Source organism: Poromitra crassiceps (assembly GCF_964638095.1).
Source record: "Poromitra crassiceps genome assembly, chromosome: 4".
NCBI classification, from domain to species: Eukaryota; Metazoa; Chordata; class Actinopteri; order Beryciformes; family Melamphaidae; genus Poromitra; species Poromitra crassiceps.
Window position 1 is genome coordinate 75,191,725 of NC_139626.1, and position 21,135 is coordinate 75,212,859.

Consider the following 21,135-nt stretch of genomic DNA (forward strand, 5'->3'; position numbering starts at 1 on the left):
GATATGTTGGGGCCTTGAGAATTGTGTGCTCTTCCTTTATGACAACTTGCTCATAGATGGACTGAATGGACTTCTGTCATATAGAGCAGCTCAGGAATGAGTTCAGATTCCACAAGTAGCATGTTGGAGCTTACAGGGGAAAGTGAATGGGCTTTTAGAATGTGGATTTCACTTAAATGCATAAAATAAGGTCTGTGGTTAACAATAGTTTATGCGAGTGGTAATTTGTGTTCGGCAGGATAATCTTCACAAACGTGAATCACTTTTATGACTTTTGAAACATAAATGCGTAAAAAGAAAATATTTTTAGGAAATGCTTCAAAAGGCATTGGAGTGCTTTGTGTGTGTGTGTGTGTGTGTGTGTGTGTGTGTGTGTGTGTGTGTGTGTGTGTGTGTGTGTGTTTGTGTCAGAGCATGCGAGCGGGGAGCGGAGCGGGGGGATTTTGGGGACCAGAGCGGTACCGGAGCGAAAGTTGGAGGCACCGATCACCCGCTCAGTACCGCTCAGTCCCGCTCCAGTTTCGATCACAACATGTTCGAAACAGAATGCATCGGTGCGTGGCCATGTGCAGGGCCACTATTTTATTGCAGCTGCTGCGAGACGAGAAGGAAGAGAAACGAACATGCAGCCGACTCTGCTGAGCTCATGTTATTTGTAGTGAGCAATGCCCATTGCCCAGGCGTTCAAACGCAAATTAAAACACCCTGGCCTTTTTATCTTTTTTATTATTTTGAGCGGAGCGGAGCGGTGAGTGGGAGCGGGTGAAATCTGTATGGAACGGAGCGGTCTTGAGCGGCCGTGAGTGCTGCAGTGGGTGGAAAGGACCGCTCCGGGAGCGAAGAGCAGTAATTATCACCGCTCCGCTCACATGCTCTGGTGTGTGTGTGTGTGTGTGTGTGTGTGTGTGTGTGTGTGTGTGTGTGTGTGTGTGTGTGTGTGAGATAGAGAGAGAGATCTGATTATCATTTCTGCCTTTCCTTTGATGGAACAATATTACTTGGCAGACAGTTCCAAGACAGGCCTGTTCTATATGACAGCTTCTTTCATCTAGTTGGATTGTGGTCAGAGTAAAGTCATCTGTCCTCCACTCGCCCCTCTGGCGGAGTATGTATGAATATTTGAACTATAAATTATGTTGTTAAAGAAATGGAGTCTGATTTTGAATAACTCTGAAAATATTGAATGAACTGAAGTGTAAAGAGCACCCCCTGCAGGTGACCTAATGGAGCCAGACTCTTTAATTAGGTAATTAGGGCAGATTAATGGCAGAATTTGCGATGCTGCACAGCTTCCACTGGTCACACAGCACCTCACATCACTACACAGGTATTCCACTATGTCTAATCTGCCTTGGTGGGTTTATTGCACTCAGGATCCAGCAGGAGAGACCAGACTCTCCTCAACCCAGCTGTGTGTCTCTGAAGAGCGACCGTTCAAAGCAGGGATCGATTAATTTTGCAAAGGATGCATGGATGGAGTTTAAAGATAGACACCATTCTTCTGAAGAGAAGTAAGTTGTTCCAGTGTTACAATGTTACTGTCTCATGTTTTAACTATGACTCATGCAGAGAAGGTCTGCTGAGCATGTTCTTTTTCAGCATGACTCTTCTTCACACACTGAGAGCTGTCCAGTATAACCAGTCTGTTACTGTGACACACTGAGAGCTGTCCAGTATAACCAGTCTGTTACTATGTCACACTGAGAGCTGTCCAGTATAACCAGTCTGTTACTCTGTCACACTGAGAGCTGTCCAGTATAACCAGTCTGTTACTGTGACACATTGAGAGCTGTCCAGTATAACCAGTCTGTTACTGTGTCACACTGAGAGCTGTCCAGTATAACCAGTCTGTTACTGTGTCACACTGAGAGCTGTCCAGTATAACCAGTCTGTTACTGTGACACACTGAGAGCTGTCCAGTACAACCAGTCTGTTACTGTAACACACTGAGAGCTATCCAGTATAACCAGTCTGTTACTGTGTCACACTGAGAGCTGTCCAGTATAACCAGTCTGTTACTGTGACACACTGAGAGCTGTCCAGTATAACCAGTCTGTTACTGTGACACACTGAGAGCTGTCCAGTCTGTTACTGTGACACACTAAGAGCTGTCCAGTATGACAAGTCTGTTAGGTCTGTCGGTTAGTTACTGGTCTGTTACTGTGACATACTGGGAGTCTTTCTGCCTGTCTGTCTGTCTGTCTGTCTGTATGTCTGTCTGCCTGCCTGCCTGCTTGTCTGCCTGTCTGTCTGTCTGTCTGTCTGTCTGTCTGTCTGTCTGTCTGTCTGCCTACCTGTCTGCCTGCCTGTCTGTCTGCCTGTCTGTCTGTCTGTCTGTCTGTCTGTCTGCCTGCCTGCTTGTCTGTCTGTCTGTCTGTCTGTCTGTCTAACCTTGTTCCTACATCAGCTCTGCTTTGTCCATCCTGTGTTTCTATCAGGATCCAGCAGGACAGAGCAGACTCCTTTGTCCAAAGCTGTGTGTCCATGGGGAGTGACTGGTCTATGGATTATCCTTTTGACTTCAAACGTCTTCAAACATTCTTCAAACATGGACAGCACTCTACTGATAAAAGGTACAAACTTAAAACTGGTGAAAACAGATGTGTTTGTTGTCATCTGACTCAAAGTAGCTTTGTACCACATGGTTTCTTCAGAGTCATTTTGTTATGTACAGTATGTCTAAAAAGTATTTGAATAAATGACGTATTTACCTGTCAAACGATGGGAGGAGCACCTGAAGGCAGCAGGAATCTCTGTAAAGTGACCACAGCTTCATGAGTTGATAAATCTAGGAGATAATGAGGTGAATATTGGACTTTTAGACCCACTAGTACGGCAACCATTTTAGGGCATCCTCGTCAGTCAGAGTATAGGATATCGTTCCTCAGTCAAGCGTTGTCAGTTGTCATGTCTCCTATAGTAAACCGTCGAGTGTGCTCTGAAACACCTTCAGTCCTCACATGAAAACGCTGTCATTCCTCCTGCCTCACTTATCACTCAAACTAGCTGTCAGGCATCACTCCTCAGTTGTTGTTGTTGTTGTTGTTGTTGTTTATTTACACATATAAAAACAATTACAAAATAATACAATATATTGTAGCGAATCTGTGTTACACATACAGTGGTGAGCAATGGTAGTGTCTCGACTACAGATAGGAACTGATGTGTGGGAATGCTATTGGGGAACACTATGCTGTTGGGGATACTTCCGGGGGGAGACTGAGCATGCGCGGTCAGTCTCCACACACTGCCTAGAGGGAATGCTGCTAGCTATGAGCGTGACAACCGCTGAGAGTTGTAATATAACTAACTGATAAAGAACCCTGTACCAGCAAGAAGCCTCTGCCTCATGAGTTACCAGGAATGTTACACTGGCGTCAGAAGTTTAAACGGTGAATATTGCCTCCAGAATCGGCGAGATGGTTAACAAGTTCCTGAAGAAAGAGCGCAAAAGACTCAAACGAGAGGCGGGAAAAGCGAGAGCCGGGGCAGACTAAAAGGCATCCGAAGAGGAAGATGTCTGGGTAGACGCGGCCGCTACCACAGAGATCCAAGCGGGGAAAGCAGCAGAAAGCCTGGGGTTGGTGAAGATAAAATCCGAGCTAGACGGCGCTATCACCGTAGCCACGGAAGCTATCCCGCGGCTCAAAGGAGCTAGCAAGCAAGCTAGCGAGGCGGGAGAAGGAGCGGAAGAACCCGGGGCCGGTGAGGGTGAAGATCGAGCGGGTTGACATTGCCGCTGTAGCCATGGAGGCTGTGCCACAGCCCAGCGGAGCTAGCCTGCGGGCCGAGGACAAAGACGGGACACGGGTCGAGGCGACAAAGGACAGCGGGCGGCGAGGAAGAAAGGAAATCACCCCGCCAAAATTCAACAGGAAAGGCGAGTGGGAGCCATATTGCACAATGTTTAACGTAGCAGCGGACATGAATGGCTGGTCGAGGGAAGAGAGAGCCAGTCACTTGGTGATGTCACTCGAGGGCGAAGCTATAACATGTGTGGCGGCAATGGCAGATACAAAAGACTTAGACGTTGTGATGGCGGCCCTGAGGAGGCGGTTTGGACAGTGCAAAGAGGAAGGCATCATGGTCGCGGAACTGTGTAACAGGCGTAGACGACCAGGGGAGTCGCTGCGGGCGCTGGCTACAGACATTGAGATCCTCAGCCGGCGCGTATACAGCCGGTTGCTGCCAGAAGCACTAGACGAGCTAGCCCGAAATTACTTCATCCAGGCTATCGCGCCGCGAGGGCTAAGAGAGCAAGTAATGCTGCAACGGCCAAAGACACTAGAAGTGGCGCTGGAGCTGGAGTTTGAAAGAGAGACAGTAGAGGGCTGGGCCATGAACAGCGAAGAGGGGAGAGCTGCCCCCGTGGCGAGAATGGCAGCAGGAAGCCCGATACAAGAAGAGCCAGCGTGGAAGACGGCGTTGACAGAGCAAGGCAACATGGTGAAAGAACTGTCCGAGTCAGTACAACAGCTAACAGAACAACTGCTCCGCAGAGCGACCCTGCAGCCCAACCCCGCTCGGCAGCCCACCCAGCGGAACAACAGCTGGGCCAGAGGGAGCATGATCTGCTGGGGATGTGGACGCCCCGGGCATCGGGAAGCAGACTGCCGCCGGAGAGCGTGGAACCAGAGAAATGGCACAGGGCCCATCCAGATGGGGCGAGACGGGTCTACGATGCCACAGTCCCCGTAGCCACGTCGTCGCAGGAAGGAGCCCACCGACAGCAACGGGGAGGTGGGTCTCCGCCGTGCCCCGAAGTAGACGACATCGCCGGAGCTGTCAACATGCAGAGCGGGCCGCGCGCGATTAACGGCTGCCATGTTCCAGTCTACCTACAGGGGAGATACTGCGCCGCCCTGGTGGACACGGGGTGTACGGCAACGCTGGTGAACGTCAACATGATGCCCGAGGGGATGCGCCTGGAGCAGCCAACAGCACAGCTGCTAAGAACAGTATCCGGTGAGTTGATGCCAATGAGGGGGAGGGGACACGTAATGATAACAGTGGGGGGACAGACAGTGGACTTTCCGGTGTGGGTGGTAGAAATGGCGGGGCCCTGCATCCTGGGGGAAGACTACTTAATGCTGAACAAATGCACAGTAGACCTAGGAAAAAGCACATTGACATTTGAAGGGGGGCCAGTAGTCCAGATGGGCCACCCTCCCACCGTTCCAGGGGAGCGGCCTAACGTTAACAACATCACCGTGTACCGCGTCACCATAGGGCAGGAGCCCCACCCAGCAGACCAAGCCCCTCCACAAAGCCACGCCCCTAGCCCACCTCCAAACACTTGCCCTCAGCCAGCGCAACAGGCAGAGGGGGAGAGAGAGAGGTTAGAGATGCTCAGGGGATTGCACCAACGCCAGAGCGAAGGGTTAGAACCCCAGCAGAGCGATGAACTGTGGAGGGTACTAGAGGAATATAAAGACATTTTCGCGATGTCGGACGATGAGCTAGGCTGTACCCACCTGGTAGAACACCAAATAGACACTGAAGGGGCGCAGCCCATCAGGTCGTATCCCCGTCAAGTCCCAGCAGCAAGAAGAGATATAGCGAACGAAGCTGTAGAGAACATGCTGAGGGCGGGGATCATCGAGCCGTCAGAGAGCCTATGGGCGTCGGGGGTAGTGTTGGTGAGGAAGAAAAATAGCGCAAAGATGCGATTCTGCGTGGACTATAGAGGGCTGAACAAGGTGACAAAAAAAGACGCATACCCGCTGCCCGTCATCGAGGAGCTGTTAGACATAGTGGGGGAGTCATCCTGGTTCTCATCCCTAGACCTCCGCAGTGGGTACTGGCAGGTGCCCCTCTGCTACGATGCCAAACCAAAGACCGCCTTCCGCACCGAGAGAGGACTGTGGCAGTTTCGACTACTCAGTTTCGGACTGTGCAACGCACCCGCAACGTTCGAGAGGTTAATGGAGAAACTGCTGGGGGACATTCCCCAAACCGAATGCGTCGTGTACTTAGATGACATATTGACACACGGGGGCTCGTTTCAGGCAGCGGTGGGGGCGTTACGAAAGGTCCTACAGAAGATAGCAGAGGCAGGTCTAAAGCTACACCCAGATAAGTGCCACTTCCTGAAGAGGAGGGTGGAGTTCTTGGGACATGGCATCGGCGCGGGGGGCATTCGCACTCTGGAGGAAAAAACACGGGCACTAGTAGAGTGGCCCACCCCCAGAGACAAAAGAGAACTCGAGAGCTTCGTAGGGTTAGCATCCTACTACAGGAAATTTTTGTAAAAGGATTTTCTGACATCGCAGAGCCACTGTTCCGGCTTAAAGAAAAGAACGCAGACTTCAACTGGACAGCAGAATGCCACCTAGCGTTCGAGGCCCTCAAGAAAGCGCTGACCGAGTCCCCAGTGCTTAGAGCACCAGACCCCGCACTGCCGTTCCTATTAGACACTGATGCCAGCAATGGGGGTATGGGGGCCGTGCTGTCCCAGGCAGGGCCTGAAGGAGAGCGGGTGGTGGCGTACTTTAGCAAGACGTTTGATAAGACAGAAAGAAACTGCGTCACCCGCCGGGAGCTCCTAGCCGTCGTAGAAGCACTAAGACACTTTAGATACTACCTCCTGGGACAGCCTCAGTTCACCATACGGACCGATCACTCAGCACTGCAGTGGTTATGGTCCTTCCGGGAGCCGGAGGGACAGGTGTGCCGCTGGTTAGAGAGAATGGCGGACTACAACTTCACCATAGAGCACAGAGCAGGGACACACCACGTCAATGCAGACGCCCTGTCACGACGACCCTGCACAGAAAGGGGGTGTGTGTACTGCGAGAAGAGAGAGGGGAGAGAGAGAGAGCTCCAAGAGGAAGCTAGAATAAGCCCTAACCACACGGGGGATGGACCAGTGTGCAAGACGCTGCGGATGGCAGAGGCAGCAGATTGGAGGGGCCACCAAGAAAACGACAGGGAGCTGTCGCCAGTACTGCAGTGGGTAGAAGAGGGCCAGAAGCCGCCCTGGGAGGAGGTGGCAGGGGCCACCGACACAACGAAAGGGCTGTGGGCAGGGTTCGACACCCTGAGATTGAGCAGCGGAGTGCTAATGAAGTCCTGGAAGGAGCCAGCGACAGGAGAAAATAAGTGGCGGAAAGTAGTGCCGACGACGCTGAGGGAGGAGGTGTGCAGGAGTTGCCATGGAACTGTAGGGGCTGGGCACTTTGGGGTAAGCAAAACCCTCCGTCGCATCAGACAAGGCTTTTATTGGGGGAGGATGGGGAGAGACGTACAGGACTTCTGTCGACGCTGCGACCTCTGCGCAGCGTACAAAGGCCCGTCTCGCGCCCTTAGTGTTACTATGTTAATTCTGTGTGGGAGGAGAATTAACACAGTAACACTAAGAGGAACATCTAGTTTAATCTTTGATTATTAAACTAGATGTTCCTCTTAGTGTTACGATTAATTCTGTTGGGTCTCATGGATTACTACTTTAATCTATTGTAAATAAAAAAAACACGCTTTTATTTTGAAGGCGAAATCACTCAACCGAAAGTGAAGTTGTAAGAAATTGTTGCTCATTTCATTTCACGGAAGAACAACCAAAAACAACGAATGACAGCGTTTTCATGTGATGACTGACAGCTAGTTTGAGTGAGGTCTGACAACTAGTCTGCAGCAGGATCGACAACGTTTTTGTGTGAGACGTGAGGAGTGATGCCTGACAGCTAGTTTGAGTGATAAGTGAGGCAGGAGGAATGACAGCGTTTTCGTGTGAGGACTGAAGGTGTTTCAGAGCACACTCGACGGTTTAATATAGGAGACATGACAACTGACAACGCTTAGACTGAGGAACGATATCCTATACTCTGACTGACGAGGATGCCCTAAAATGGTTGCCGTACACTAGGCATCTTGCGTGCTACGCACGCTTGATTCATAGGCTCGCCCGCTGCATGGCCTCACCTGTCCTGTAGCTCACCGAGCTGGCCCTGCAGCTCATGTACCGGCCCGCTCGGCTGCTGCATCGCCTTGCCTGCCGTATTGGCGTGCGTGCAATGTCTCCTTCGCTCTCTCCCTCAGTCTTTCCCCCTCTCCCCTCTCTCCCTCTCCCTCAGCCTCTCTCCCTCAGCCTCTCTCCCCTCTCTCCCTCTCCCTCAGTCTCTGTCCCCTCTCTCCCTCTCCCTCAGCCTCTCTCCCCTCTCTCCCTCTCCCTCAGTCTCTCCCCCTCTCCTCTCTCTCCCTCTCCCTCCTCTCTCTCCCTCTCCCTCCTCTCTCTCCCTCTCCCTCAGTCTCTCTCGTGAGCCTCAGACTGATGACATCACTGATGTCAGTGACATCATCACTGAACTATAGCCTCAGCCTTAAAGCAAATTTATACTGACTGCGGAGTGTCCGGTGTCCGCAGAGGCACATCCCTTTTAAATGCGGTAGCAGTGCAGTTTAACCTACATGTAGCGTATGTCCTGTCAGTTATTGTAGCCTATAGCAAACCCTGCAACAGGAAGTAAGCATGGCGGCAATTTAGAATGTTTATGTTGTCTGTCTTGTTGAAACCGTCCTATACAAGTATCAACGCTATGTGATAAACTTACCTCATCGAAGTTAGTATCTGTCTCCCTATGCTTTACAAAAACACTGAGCCAAGGCAGCTTGTTTAAGATGGGAGGAATTATTTTCCCACCGCCATCCCCACTCTTTCCTTTCACCTTTTTTTTGGCTTTCACAAATTTGTCTCGAAGGTTCTTCCACTTTTGTTTACAGATGTCAGGATCTGTTGACAAAACTACCAATTTCCCTCCAGGAATTATTAGTCATCTGTAGGTCTTTGTAGTCTCGGGTGGATGAATCGTACAAATTTCTGTATTTCTGGACTTCTTCTGCCAGGCGATGCTCAAACCCGTTCATTTTACACTGATTTCGCCGGTCACTTGGTCAGTTTGTGGAGGCTTCTTCCCTATACAAACCATAGCAAACATTAGCCAATCATAGCCTCGGAATTGACTGCACGAGCTCGCGGCGGGCTCCGCGGAGTTACATTTATTGAGAGGAGCGCGGAGCTCCATGCAGTCCCTCCGCAGAGCCTGTGCGGAGCGCCGCGCTCGCCGCACAGAGCCTCCGCTCCGCGAACACCGGACACTCTGCAGTTAGTATAAATCAGCCTTAGGGCAATCAGCTTTAGGGCAATTAGGGCAATTAATCTGCCCTAATTAAAAAATCTAGCTCCATTACACCCCCTGAAAGTTCACTTCAGAGTTCCTATTGACAGTGTGAATGCAAACAGAATAAAGCCTTGAAGGTATTCTCAGGGGAGCTCCCCATTGGTCAGTTTCTCTTTCTATCATAAGAAGCAGAAGCCTATAGAATAAGAATGAGAAGTGTCCGTGTGTGTGTGTGTGTGTCTGTGTGTCTGTGTGTCTGTGTGTGCGTGTGTGCGTGTGTGTGTGTGTGTGTGTGTGTGTGTGTGTGTGTGTGTGCGTGTGCGTGGTCATGGACCACTGAACCCCTAGGGGGGTCCGGGGGCATGCTCCCCTGGAAGAAAATTGTGTACAGTTTCAAGTAAAAATGGATCAAACTAGTGCACTTTGAGATCAAAATGAAGAGACTAGGGCCCCTATTCTCCCACAGGCCTTCGGCGCTAAAACGGGCCTTAAACGCAAAAAAACGTGCCTTGCGCCTGCCTCGGGAAGATATCAACATGGCTTTGCGCTGGCAAATGCGCTTTAGGCGGAATGGGCGTGGCGCTCTCCCTGAATGGGCGAGAATGGGCGTGTCGGCCTTAAATGCCGGCCTAATGATATCTTCCCAACTGGCGTAAATTTAGCGCTTTGCGCTTTTGAAAACCAGGCCTATTCAGTGTGCCAGTTGCGAGGAGCGCTCTTCTGCCTCTCCCCTGTCACCCTTCTCTGTCTCTCTCTGAAACCAGGCCTATTCAGTGCGCCAGTTGCGAGGAGCGCTCTTCTGCGTCTTCTCTGTCACCCTTCTCTCTCTCTCTCTGACTCCCTCGCTCAGACAGACACAACACACTTCTCATAGGAAAAAGAAGTTGTAAGTTCACTGCCTGGCATGTCCCAGCATGCATTGTGGTACTCCATTTCGCTACTAAATAGCAACCAAATGAGCCGAAATATATATAAAGGTAGATCTAAATAATGTGTAATGGTAACACAACCTGCAATTGTAGAACATTTCAATATTGGACCAAATAAAACATCGAAATGAAAACACCACCCTATGTGAAACATATATGTCCTCTTGGGCCTATATATATCCCTTGTCGATTTAACGTGATTTAGATAAGTGACAGCGGAACGCGCTTCTACTGTCATGTGCTATACTGTGATGTCCGCTCCAATAACTACTTCACATTTAGTTTTACAATAAAAACACATTTATGCAATGACTTTACATAATGTAGGATATATTTATGTGCATCATTCTACCTGCAGCAGGGGAGAGAAAACATATCTTTCTGGACAAACTTTCACCAATCTAATTAATCTCATCATATAGGGATAGGCTATATTTTTCTAGCTGATGCATTTAGAACATTCTTTTCACTTTGATCTTGCTATAGTGTAGCATATTTACATGCTTGCAGTATTTAAACTGCAGTTAGATTGGTTTGAGAAGCATAATAATATGGAATAATAGCCTATATATGGAGACAGACAGACGGGATGAAGGAAGGGGGGGGCAGAGGCTTGGCTTTGTCTGGTTTTACTGGATTTCTCCTAGAATTGGAGCTTAAAAGGCAAGCGTACTGCACTTCTCCAATGAGCGGACTGTGCATAATTTTACGCTTAAAAAGGCGTGGTTATAATGGTTGAGGCTGCGTGTAGCGCCGATACCAAGATAGCGAGTTGCGCTGGTCCACACCCACTAACTGCTCTAGGCGGCCTAGCGCTAGGCGGCCTAGCGCTAGGCCTTAAACGCAGTTTCTACGCCGATTGCAACGATAGGGCCCTAGATCTATGAAGAACTACACACATCAATATCTTCTTTACCGTTCTGTGGTTTTCCAGCGATGAAAAAACAATTGATTCCCTATATATACTATATATTCTGCATACAGGTTACTATATGGTAGAATTTATGCTTGCATAAATAATACCAAAATCACTTCAGGGGAGTTTCAAGTAAAGTAACATTTTGCTTTGTAGGCAAAACAAAAGTAAAATTACATCAAAAGGGAACTTCCTAACTTTGGTTGGAATAATATTCCGACAAGATAATAATATACTGTAAGCACTAAAGCAGGAGTTTGCAGTCAACTAGTTGAAATTATTATGTGGCAGTATTTGTGGGGGTCAAAATCTATGTAGGGTGTACCACCACAAATAGATCAGTGTATGGGAAACACTGACTATTAAATTGTGTGACTAGAAAGACACCAATAAATCTGAGAAAATTTTGAACAACAGCACTACAACGGTGGCATTACAAATGGTATTATGAAATTATTGTGGGGAAAAAACAAGAATGCCACTTTTTTTCATGAACTTTAAGCAGAAAATTAAAAAATAGTTTTAAAGCTAAAATAAATAATAAATAAAGATAATTTTAACATTGGCTCCACCATGGATTTGGACAGAAAAAAAAAAAAAAAAAAAAAAAAATTGCCTCTATTTTTTTTTGGGTGGGCTGAGACTATTGGCCTAGAACCGCCCCTGGGACCTACTATCTGATGTTTTGTCCCCCCAGAGTTTACCAGCAGAGGTCAGAGGTTCCCAGTGGTCAGTCTGCCCAGGAGCCTCAACCAGACCTGGACTCCATCTTTATGGTGTGGAAATGAACAAAAACACGTTTGACTTCACCAATGAGTCTTTCAGTCTATGATGGATCTGATGTTGTGTTCCATGATTTTAGTAAGAACATTTAATTCATTATGATTCTGTTCCAGCTGCTTGAGGAGAACATCATCACCTTTGTCAAGAAGGAGCTGAGAAGGTTCCAGAGGGTTCTGAGTCCTGATGCAGCAGAATGCTCAGAGAGTCAGAGGGAGGATGAGGAGGTGGTGGATGGTGAGGAGGAAGAGCAGAGGAGGAGCAGCAGAGAGGATTTTCTAAACATCACACTGCTCTTCCTGAGGAGCATGAAGCAGGAGGAGCTGGCTGACTCTCTGCAGCACAGTAAGAGGCTTTCAACAGCTTTAACATGATGGAGATGGGACAGGATGGAAACTGAGAGATGGATTTAAATCAACAGTTTCTCATTACCAGTGCGTCAAAATACATCAATTTGTCACGCCCCCCTCAATGTCATTATTGCAGAGGTGAAAGGCTATCTTTAACGTCATATTTGGGTGCGTACGTTCCTCCAGCACAGACACCAGCTCTCCTTGGTTCTTTATCGCCCTGCTCAGCAAAATAACCAGGAAGAGAGCCGAGCCCTGACTCTCTTCCTGGTTATTTGGTCGAGGAGGTCGGCCGTGACCGGCTGCAACTGGACACAGCTACCGGCTACTGCGCTACCGGCTACTGTGGCTACCGGCTACTGTGGCTACTGGTGGCCCGGCAACATTTCACGGGAGCCAAGGCTCGAATCCAGGGTAAATTTAGGCAAGCACAACAACTTGGTTGGGTTTAGGGAAGTACAATAACCTTAAGTTTAGGCAACAAAAGCAACTTGGTTGGAGTTATGATTCAGGTCAGGATTTGAAACCGGTCTCTCATGATGAGAAAGTTACAAACTGGTAACACTACAGGTCCGCCTCTCCAAGCACTTCTCCCTATAGCGTGACTTTGACCTACTTAAGCCTAGACTGTTATTACATTCAAGACCACTGGGGGTGTCCACGAGGTGACCTCCAGACGCTCTGGTGGTTCTTCTTCTGCATATTATGATGTGAAGGTACTCTTTCTCATTCGCAATAACGACACCAAGGGGCCGTGACAAATCAACACATTTTGATGTACTGGGAGTGAGAGCAGGTTGATTTAAATATATAAATCTAAATATTTATCAAACGAGACCAAATCAGTTTAAGATTAACTAATTATCTGCCATAGATGCAAGCTCTTCATCAGTCTGATGAAGAGCTTGATGCTCGAAATGTCACTTTAATCTTTTGCTGCTAACAAATCACTGTAAATGGAGCCCTCCAGTTTGCGAACTGTTTTTATAAATTTTTTGAAGATATACATTTACCAGGAAATGTTTACTCTTTGATGTTATTTGTTGTTTGTTATTTCAGAAACTCTTTCTGCCATCTGCCAACGTGAACTCAAATGTAATCTGAAGGAGCGGTTTCAGCGTGTGTTTGAAGGGATTGCTAAAGCAGGAAACCCAACTTTTCTGAATCAGATGTACACAGAGCATTACCTCACAGAGGGAGGGAGTGGAGAGGTCAATGATGAACATGAGGTCAGACAGATTGAAGCAGCATCCAGGAAACCAGCGAGACCAGAAACACCAATCAAATGTGAAGACATCTTTAAACCCTTACCTGGAAGAGACAAACCAACCAGAACATTGATGACAAAGGGAGTGGCTGGCATTGGGAAAACAGTCTTAACACAAAAGTTCACTCTGGACTGGGCTGAAGACAAAGCCAACCAGGATATACAGTTCACATTTCCATTCACTTTCCGAGAGCTGAATCTGCTGAAAGGGAAAAAGTTCAGCTTGGTGGAACTTCTTCATCGCTTCTTCCCTGAGACCAAAAAAGCAAGAATTTGCAGGTTTGACAAGTACCAGGTTGTGTTCATCTTTGACGGTCTGGATGAGTGTCGACTTCATCTAGATTTCAAGAACTACGAGATCCTGACTGATATTACAGAGTCAGTCTCAGTGGACGTGCTGCTGACAAACCTCATCAGGGGGAAACTGCTCCCCAAATCTCGCCTATGGATGACGACACGACCTGCAGCAGCCAATCAGATCCCTGCTGAGTCCGTTGACATGGTGACAGAGGTGAGAGGGTTTACTGACCCACAGAAGGAAGAGTACTTCAAGAAAAGATTCAGAGATGAGAAGCAGGCCAGCAGAATCATCTCCCACATCAAGACTTCACGAAGCCTCCACATCATGTGCCACATCCCGGTCTTCTGCTGGATCTCTGCAAATGTTCTGGAGTCTTTGATGAAAACCAGTAGGAGAGAAGACCTGCCCAAGACGCTGACTGAGATGTACATCCACTTCCTGGTTGTTCAGTCCAAACTACAGAACGTCAAGTATCATGGGAGAACTGAGGCAGCTCCACACTGGACGACAGAGAGCAGGGAGATGATTCTGTCCCTGGGAAAACTGGCTTTTGAGCAGCTGGAGAAAGGCAACCTGATCTTCTATGAAGCCGACCTGACAAAGTGTGGCATTGATATCACAACAGCTTCGGTGTACTCAGGAGTGTTCACACAGATCTTTAAAGAGGAGTGTGGGCTGTACCAGGACCAGGTATTCTGCTTTGTACATCTGAGCATTCAGGAGTTTCTGGCTGCTGTTTATGTCATGGTCTCATTTATCGACTCTGGCGTCAATCAGCTGTCAGAACCACAATCAACCTCCAGAGACAAATCTCAGGTAATTCACCTCTGCCAGAGTGCTGTGGACAAGGCCTTACAGAGCCCAAATGGACACCTGGACTTGTTCCTCCGCTTCCTCCTGGGTCTTTCACTGCAGACGAATCAGAGACTCCTGCAAGGCCTGCTGACACAGACAGGAAGTACCTCACGGCCCAATCAGGAAACAGTCCAGTACATCAAGGAGAAGATCAGGGACGTTCCTTCTGCAGAGAGAAGCATCAATCTGTTCCACTGCCTGAATGAGCTGAATGACCATTCTCTAGTGGAGGAGATCCAACAGTACCTGAGATCAGAAAGTCCCCACAAAAAGAAACCTTCCCCTGCTCAGTGGTCGGCTCTGGGCTTCATCTTACTGTCATCAGAAAAAGACCTGGCGGTGTTTGACCTGAAGAAATACTCTGCTTCAGAGGAGGCTCTTCTGAGGCTGCTGCCAGTTGTCAAAGCCTCCAATAAATCTGTGTAAGTGCAGCAAACTGGATAGATTAATATATGATGTGATAATATATTAATCTGTGATATATGATGTGATCTGTAAAACAGGATAGAAAAATAAATATTGTAATGTTCTTGTGTGTCTTCATCACTAATTCCTCTTCAGGCTGAGTGGCTGTCAGCTGTCAGAGAGAAGCTGTGAAGCTCTGGCCTCAGTTCTCAGCTCCCAGTCCTCTAGTCTGAAAGAGCTGGACCTGAGTAACAACGACTTGCATGATCCAGGTGTGAAGCTTCTCTCTGCTGGACTGAAGAGTCCACACTGCAGACTGGAAACTCTCAGGTCAGGATAACTGTTCAACAGACACATTACATTCTGCATTAGCCTATATGCACATTAATGTCTGTGAAAATACCTGAGCGAATGTTATTGACTTTAAAAATCCATACAGTAAGTTAGGCCTCCAGCTGTTTCAAGCAGTCTCACATAGATAGACAGAGACGCCATCGCTCCACAGACAGACAGACAGACAGACAGACAGACAGACAGACAAACAGACACTGCAATCTCTCCATATACAGACAGACATGCACCAGGTATCACTGCTGTATCTCGTTGGCTCATTTTTGGCAGTTTGTAAGCGAAAAATAAAATAGAATTACTGTAGTTTAAAAAAAAATCCATTGTTCTCAGGTGTGACAAGGCCCAAAATGATCACTGTAAGCAGAGTATTGATCACTATAAGTAAACTATTTAAACAGCATGTGTATAGGAATGATTCAGGACCAAGCTTTATGATCAATATAATCAGTTGATCACTATAACCGTGATCACTATAAGCGGATTCCACTGTAGTGAGTTTTCATTGAGAGTTGGGATCTCTCTTTCACAAAACCTGTGCAAAAGCTCGCAACACTCAAGAATAAACAGTCAATAAATTATTATTGCTGGGTGATGTTGCTGAAAATGTTATACACTTTTCGTATGAGCTGTTTTATCACAATATAAATTAATGTAAAATCACTATTCTGTCAATCGTTTTAAAGGGTTAATGTTTATCCTGAATATAAGTTTAAATATATCAGTCAACTTGTATTTAAAACACATCTTTATTGCTAGAATAAAAGTAAAAACACTAGATGTTCCTCAGTAGAGCTCAGAATTCCACCAACTCTCTGCAGCTGTCAGCATATCCAGATGTCAGATTTTGATTAAAAGTTAATTTGGAGGTTGTACTGGTCGGCTTCCAGGTGTGAGTGTGTGTGTGTGTGTGTGTGTGTGTGTGTGTGTGTGTGTGAAAGCTGCTTCTCCTCCTTCTAAATATGACCTTAACTCATTGAGTGCCAATGACGTCTAAAGACGTCAATTCAAATAGTAACGTAGAGTGCCAATGACGTCTAAAGACGTCAATTGCGTTTTTTGACGGTGGGACGTGGATCAAAGCCTGATGCATCTCCTGTGAAAGTTTGGGGGATTTTGAATGTGTATAAGCTATTTTACGGACCCATTAGGTGGCGACAGTGCTCTCCAGATTTGAGAAAGGTGAGGAAAAACAGCAGAAAAAGCCGTGATGAAACCATTCTCATGAGAATGGTTTGGCTTTTCGGTGTCGCGCTGGGAGCCGGCGCACAACGGCGGGGCGCTCCGAAAATAGACTCTGGGTGCAGCACACTTTAAAAAACGCGCAGCAGAAAGCCCAGAATCGGACGCAGCTTCATCCCAGCTCACAACCGAAACCCCAGAAACGAGCGAGCCCGATCCAGACTCCCCCGACGAGCGGCCGCCATCCGAACGTGGATCCGCAGGCAGCAGAGCGAGCAGAGCCACCAGAGACACACCCACGGAGGAGGAGTTTGCAGTTGAGGGGGGTGGGGGTGCTGTTATATTGAAGTAAATTACTGTTCAGATGTTTCAGGTCAGAAAATATTAGCTTCAGAGTCAGTGATTTGCTTGAAATGCTTCATTTCACAAAAGGCTGATTATCTCAGCTTCTAATTTGAAACGTCTGTTTTTGGTGAAAACAACCTATCTTCTCCGGCTGATAACTAAAGAACGGAAAATTATATCAATAAACTTTTTTTTGCTGATGATACAATAGAGTCTCATCGTTCTTTGTGCTTGTTCGGTGTTTACATAGTAATATCACACAATATTCTGTGGGCCTCGAGAAATCACTGAAAACGGTCTGAAACGGCTGGCACTGGGAGCATCCGTTTTCCAAAAGTGGCTGGCACTCAATGAGTTAATGCACAAATGCAGCAGAAACCAGCAGCACAGCAATGAGTGGACTGAAGTGCAGAGACAGAAACTCAGTAAGAGGTCTGGGTCATGAACAGTACAGTTGAGCCATCTAGTGGTGAACCAGGGCTATAGCAAGTAAACAGGGAAGAGCGAGCAACGTTCAAAAAGCATCAAATAACGGAAATGTCAAAAGATGAAAATTGTTCAGTCACAAGTCACAACTATCTGTTGGAGTGTGTGTGTGTGTGTGTGTGTGTGTGTGTGTGTGTGTGTGTGTGTGTGTGTGTGTGCTTGCAGGCTGTCAGGCTGTCTGCTCACAGAGGAAGGTTGTGCTTCTCTGGCCTCAGCTCTGAGCTCCAACCCCTCCCATCTGAAAGAGCTGGACCTGAGTAACAACGACTTGCATGATTCGGGCGTGAAGCTTCTTTCTGCTGGACTGGAGAGTCCACACTGCAGACTGGAAACTCTCAGGTCAGGATAACTGTTCAACAGACACATTAAATTCTGCATTAGCCTATATGCACATTAATGTCAGTGAAAATACCTGAGTGAATGTTAATGACTTTTAAAATCCATCGGCTACAGTAAGTTAGGTATCCAGTTACCCCGCTAGCTGGGCGCTTCTCGCTCATACTGAGCATTAGCGCCCGGCGAACGTCAACGCATTTCCCATCAAACAATATCAAACAATCGTGCCGCTCTCACGTCTAGGTATAAAAACCAAGCCTTACCTGAGCCAAAAACGTGACGTGAAGAGGCTATCAGATGCCCAACATCTTCTTCTTTTAATAACATATAGGTGCCTCTTCCAAATTGTTGCATAAAATCCACTTTTCTGTCTTTGAAAAACCGAAAATCATTAATCTGGAGCAACCCAGAACAATGACTCAGTTTACTCACTGTAGGCTATACTCACTAATGCCCCCCACACTTCCGAAATGGTATTGCACCTACATTTTCGGTTTTTCAAAGACAGAAAAGTGGATTTTATGCAACAATATGGAAGAGGCTACTATATGTTATTAAAAGAAGAGGATGTTGCGCATCGGATAGCGTCTTCACTTCACGTGTTTGGCTCAGGTACGGGTTGGCTTTCATACCTAGACGTGAGAGCGGCACAATTGTTTGATGGGAAATGCGTTGACGTTCGCCGGGTGCTAATGCTCAGTATGAGCGAGAAGCGCCCGGCTAGCGGGCTAAGGCCTCCAGTTGTTTCAAGCAGTCTCACATAGATAGACAGAGACACCGCCATCGCTCCACAGACAGACAGACAGACAGACAGACAGACAGACAGACAGACAGACAGACAGACAGACAGACAGACAGACATACAGACAGACAGACAGACAGACAGACAGACAGACAGACAGACAGACAGACACTGCAATCTCGCCATATACAGACAGACATGCACCAGGTATCACTGCTGTATCTCGTTGTCTAATTTTTGGCAGTTTGTAAGCAAAAAATAAAATAGAATTACTGTAGTTTAAAAAAAAATCCATTGTTCTCAGGTGTGACAAGGCCCAAAATGATCACTGTAAGCAGAGTATTGATCACTATAAGTAAACTATTTAAACAGCATGTGTATAGGAATGATTCAGGACCAAGCTTTATGATCAATATAATCAGTTGATCACTATAACCATGATCACTATAAGCGGATTCCACTGTAGTGAGTTTTCATTGAGAGTTGGGATCTCTCTTTCACAAAATCTGTGCAAAAGCTCGCAACACTCAAGAATAAACAGTCAATAAATGATTATTGCTGAGTGATGTTGCTGAAAATGTTATACACTTTTCGTATGAGCTGATGTAGTTTTATCAGGGGCGAATTTTCCACTGGGGAATGGGGGGACATGTCCCCCCCCACTTTTTAAACCTTGATTCTGTCCCCCCCCACTTTTTAAACTGAAAAAATCGTGGGTAAACTGAAAAAATCATGCTCAATACGCTACTGTTTGACCAGCCATCAAATTATGGCTGAGAATGTTAATTGAGTTGCTAATTATAAGCTATAGGCTACTCCAAAAGATTGACACGGATTTCCTCGTCTGAAAAACTGACCTCTCCAGACCCTGAATGCATTTCTAATGGTGCTCTGTATGGAAATTCCCCTTTCCAAGCCGTCCCTGAAACCAGCACTCACAGAGTTTGGCTTTTCTTAAGACTAAATAATGAAGTATCATCATCCAAATGTTTTAAAATGAGATATTCCTCTAAATCTGGCTAAAAACGTTAACACTTTTTTGCCAGCCCCTGCCCCTCTAACATTCTCTGCACGTCCCTGCTGCTGTATAAAGGGTTAGGTGATGAGAGGAAGTGAACATGGTAAGCAGTGAACATGGTTGAATTTAAAATAAAGCACACTAATAATAATAATAATGATAATAATAATACAACCAACGTGATTTCAATATGGCTCTGGCTTTCACATCAGTATTGTTCTATGCCTTGTTCATGTCACCTGCTTTCATATCAGAGCTCTGATGAGTTGGAGGAGGTGGTGTCTAAAAGTAGGGATGCACCGATATGAAATTTTTGGCCGATGCCGATAACCGATATTAACATTGCTGTTATGGCCGATAACCGATAATTACCGATGTCGATATGATCTGTATAAAACCACATTTCTACGATCATCACATTTTGTACATACTGAAAAACACATGTTAACACTGAATTTGAAAAAGTTATGCATTTCTTTATTTGGAAAACCTTTGGAAAAGCCCATAAATCATAGATTTACTGCATTATTTCATATCAATGTGAAGAATTTGGCTGATAATGATGACCGATATTAACATTGCAACATCTGACCGATACCGATATGACCGATATGTTAAAAAATGACTAACATCGGCCGATACCAATATGATTGCCGATATATCGTGCATCCCTATCTAAAAGGCATGTATTTAGTGATGTGTGTAGTTCTTCATAGATCTACCCTCTTAATCTTCCCCTCAGAGTGCACCAAATTGATGCATTTTACTTTAATATGTAAAAAAAATCTTTATTGCTAGAATAAAAGTAAAAACACTAGATGTTCCTCAGTAGAGCTCAGAATTCCACCAACTCTCTGCAGCTGTCAGCATATCCAGATGTCAGATTTTTATCAAAAGTTAATTTGGAGGTTGTACTGGTCAGCTTCCAGGTGTGAGTGTGTGTATGTGTGTGTGTGTGTGTGTGTCTCTGTGTGTGTGTGTGTGTGTGTGTGTGTGTGTGTGTGCGTGTGTGTGTGTGTGTGTGTGTGTGTGTGCGTGCGTGCGTGCGTGCGTGCGTGTGTGTGTGTGTGTGTGTGTGTGTATGTGTGTGTGTGTGTGTGTGTGTGTGTGTGTGTGTGTGTGTGAATGTGAACAGGGCGCTCCTGAAAAAGAGAGCATTGCTCTCAGTGAGACTCCTCCCCCTGTATAAATAAAGGTTACAAAAAACAGAAATAGTGGAGGGTTTGTCTCTTCTTCTGTCTGGTGATTGGTCATGAAGTTCGATGGTGTTACGTGAATCTGTTCAGACGTGTTTGCCTTTTTAACGCCTCACCAATCAGTGTGAAAAGTTAACTAAATTACTGCATCATCCCATAACCAATCTTTCCATAAAGTTTCATGCAAATGCATGAATACCTTTTGGAGTTATCCTGCTAACAGACAAACAGACGGGTGAAAACAAAACCCCGTCCAATTTCCTTAGTGCAGGTACAAATAAATGAAACAAACAAGCGGGAGTTAATTGTTTTTCAGTCTCTCTTTGTTTTGTTTTTGCTCTGTAGCCTTATATGATCTTTGAATAAGAATAACAAAACAAAGCAGTGAAAGCTGCTTCTCCTCCTTCTAAATATGACCTTAATGCACAAACGCAGCAGAAACCAGCAGCACAGCAATGAGTGGACTGAAGTGCAGAGACAGAAACTCAGCAAGAGGTCTGGGTCATGAACAGTACAGTGGAGCCATCTAGTGGTGAACCGGGGCTATAGCAAGTAAACAGGGA

General features: G+C 46.5%; 1 protein-coding gene across 1 annotated transcript in view; it reads left to right on the forward strand.

The window, feature by feature from the left end:
* Positions 1 to 21,135, forward strand: part of LOC310775941 (NLR family CARD domain-containing protein 3-like) — a gene marked incomplete at its 3' end in the record, with an annotated part of 308,518 nt that overhangs the window by 271,129 nt on the left and 16,254 nt on the right. Inside the window, exons 6-8 of the mRNA XM_083636064.1 lie at positions 13,151 to 14,936; positions 15,076 to 15,249; positions 17,446 to 17,619. Of these exons, the coding sequence (XP_083492190.1) occupies positions 13,151 to 14,936; positions 15,076 to 15,249; positions 17,446 to 17,619 (2,134 nt within the window). The remainder of the gene's footprint in view (positions 1 to 13,150; positions 14,937 to 15,075; positions 15,250 to 17,445; positions 17,620 to 21,135) is intronic.